A 2,204-nucleotide genomic window follows, 5' to 3' on the forward strand; every position below is an offset into this window, starting at 1 on the left:
AAATTTATTAACTGTCTTCAATTTTCCCTTTGAAACTCATATATATTATTTCGTACATTTCTAAAGAGAATAATTCACAATTAAGATTTTATTCAAATTTAAAAATATACTTGTATACGTGAGTATATCTTTCTCTGTAATTAGCAAGCTTTGTATCTTTATACAATGATTCATGGTCACGGTCAAGTTCAATTCCAATAGTTTTTATTCTTTCTTTATCCTTTTTCTTACTAAAGAAAAAATGAGAAAAAGAATGAAAGAAAATATTGCAATACCCTAAAGGACAATACGTTTACGATTAAGACTCTAAAGAATTTCTATTCTATTTGAGAATATTTACGGATGGACAGGTAATAAAAACTTTGAAAGAAAATCTTTTCAACCCTTTTTTACCTTAAAAAATCTGACATTTTATAGGAAGACATTCTAACAATACCAAATAAGAAGCTTAGGAACAACGATGGTTCCTACAATTGTTTGCTTTATATTTCAAAGTATCTAACCTTTCCGAATTTATATCATTGTTCTCCTTAAACTGTGTGTACTGTAAGGTGTATACTGATATTATAAATCAAAATATTCGTCATATTTGATAATTAACATAAGACAATGAGAATTTTAGTTCTCTTTATTTATATGAAATTTGTATTAGATGTCACGAGGTGTTATTTCCTGTCGGATAGATAAAACTTAGATTTATTTGTGTAAAAAATTTCAAATAAAGGAGTGGCTTCTCTCACCTGGCGAAAGATCAATCACAACGAGTTAGACCTCCCGATCGAATTCCTTTCGATCGTCGTTTTCACCAAAGAACAAGAAGAACAAGAAGAACAAGAAGAAGAACAAGAAGAAGAAGAAGAACAAGAAGAAGAAGTAGCAGCAGAAGAAGATGATACCTTCCGCATGCCCGAACCTCAACGAACGTATCCTCCTCAGTCGAAATAACGTTCTATTTTCGACACGACGTTCTACACCCTCCTCCTCGTCGTCGTCTTCCTCCTCCTCTTCCTCTTCCTCCCCGTTATTATTATTCTTCTTAAGAAGGAGCTTTCCTCTGGCTAATGCCGAAGAGGGCATCTTCTCGTGTCGACCAAATGAATAAAATAACAGCGTTATTATTATATTCCTTAATTTTCAATTTTCCAATAGGGACAACAAACAAAAAGGGGTGGTACGAGAAAATAATATTGTTTTCCCCCTTATTGTGATTGAATATAAATGAAATAATCTTGCACATGCAAGCAACTCGCGGGTTAACTCTCCTTTATTAAACTCTTCAATCCGCCATCACCATTTGAACGCGCGCACCATAATATCTTCACGAGTTAACTTTGATATTTCTCGCGAATTCACTTTGAACGAACAAACAATAATAACTAAATATCTAGTCTTTACATTCTGATAGACAGAATTAACTGACAGAGAAACTAAGAAATAAAGAAACAAAGAAAGAAACGGAAAATGAGAGAATGAAAGAGAATGAAAGAGAAAGAGAAAGAAAGAGAAAGAGAGAGGAATAATATAAAATAAAGGCTAGTCGAGGAGAGTAGTATATCGTGAGAGACCGTTGGTGCCTTCCACCTTCACAGCCAGCTTCGTTCTGCCTTGGAATGTGCCTTTGCCCCCTTGCCCTCTTCACTCTCTCTCTCTCTCTCTCTCCCTCTCTTTTTATGTCTCTTTCTCTCTCATTCATTCTTTCTTGAAAGCGAGTTCGAGAGCGAGAGGACCCAAGGGCCCCGGCGGACTCCTCGTCACCCCCACTCTTCTTACTTTCTTTGCAGAGTGGGGCAAGAGCTTCGGGACCGAGCCTCCAATCGCACCCACCCACTCCTATTTCTCCTTCTCTTTTAAGTTGGGACTCGATGGATATGGTAGATCCTTTCTGCCCTAACACGTTAAAAAGCAGGGCCGTATTAACGTATTACCCGTGTCACCTTTCATGGAACAGGTGCCGTCCCCTGTTCTTCAACCCAACTGAACAAACGGCTCTTTCACAGCCCGTTACACATTTTTTTTCTGTTGCGTATTTTGCATTTACGCATGTATATATATATGGGTATATATTTTAGGATGTATCAAAAGTTCCTGCGCTTTTTTTTCTGTTATTTTCTCAAAGTATGTTTTACATAAACAACAATCCTCTATGCAGTTTATAACACAATAAATGCACGAACTTTTGGTTTCACCTTAATAGGTATGATCTA

At 36.3% G+C, this 2,204-nt stretch overlaps 1 protein-coding gene across 1 annotated transcript in view; it reads right to left on the minus strand.

Moving 5' to 3' along the window:
- The window catches only part of LOC106790388, a 12,702-nt gene extending 11,586 nt beyond the window's left edge, over positions 1-1,116 (minus strand). The window contains exon 1 of the mRNA XM_014755220.1: positions 897-1,116. Within this exon, the coding sequence (XP_014610706.1) occupies positions 897-1,077 (181 nt within the window). The 5' untranslated portion in view covers positions 1,078-1,116. The remainder of the gene's footprint in view (positions 1-896) is intronic.
- Between the last annotated feature and the right edge of the window lie 1,088 nt (positions 1,117-2,204).

This window comes from Polistes canadensis, unplaced genomic scaffold (genome assembly GCF_001313835.1).
Source record: "Polistes canadensis isolate GaletaPanama2010 unplaced genomic scaffold, ASM131383v1 scaffold_234, whole genome shotgun sequence".
Taxonomy (NCBI): domain Eukaryota; kingdom Metazoa; phylum Arthropoda; class Insecta; order Hymenoptera; family Vespidae; genus Polistes; species Polistes canadensis.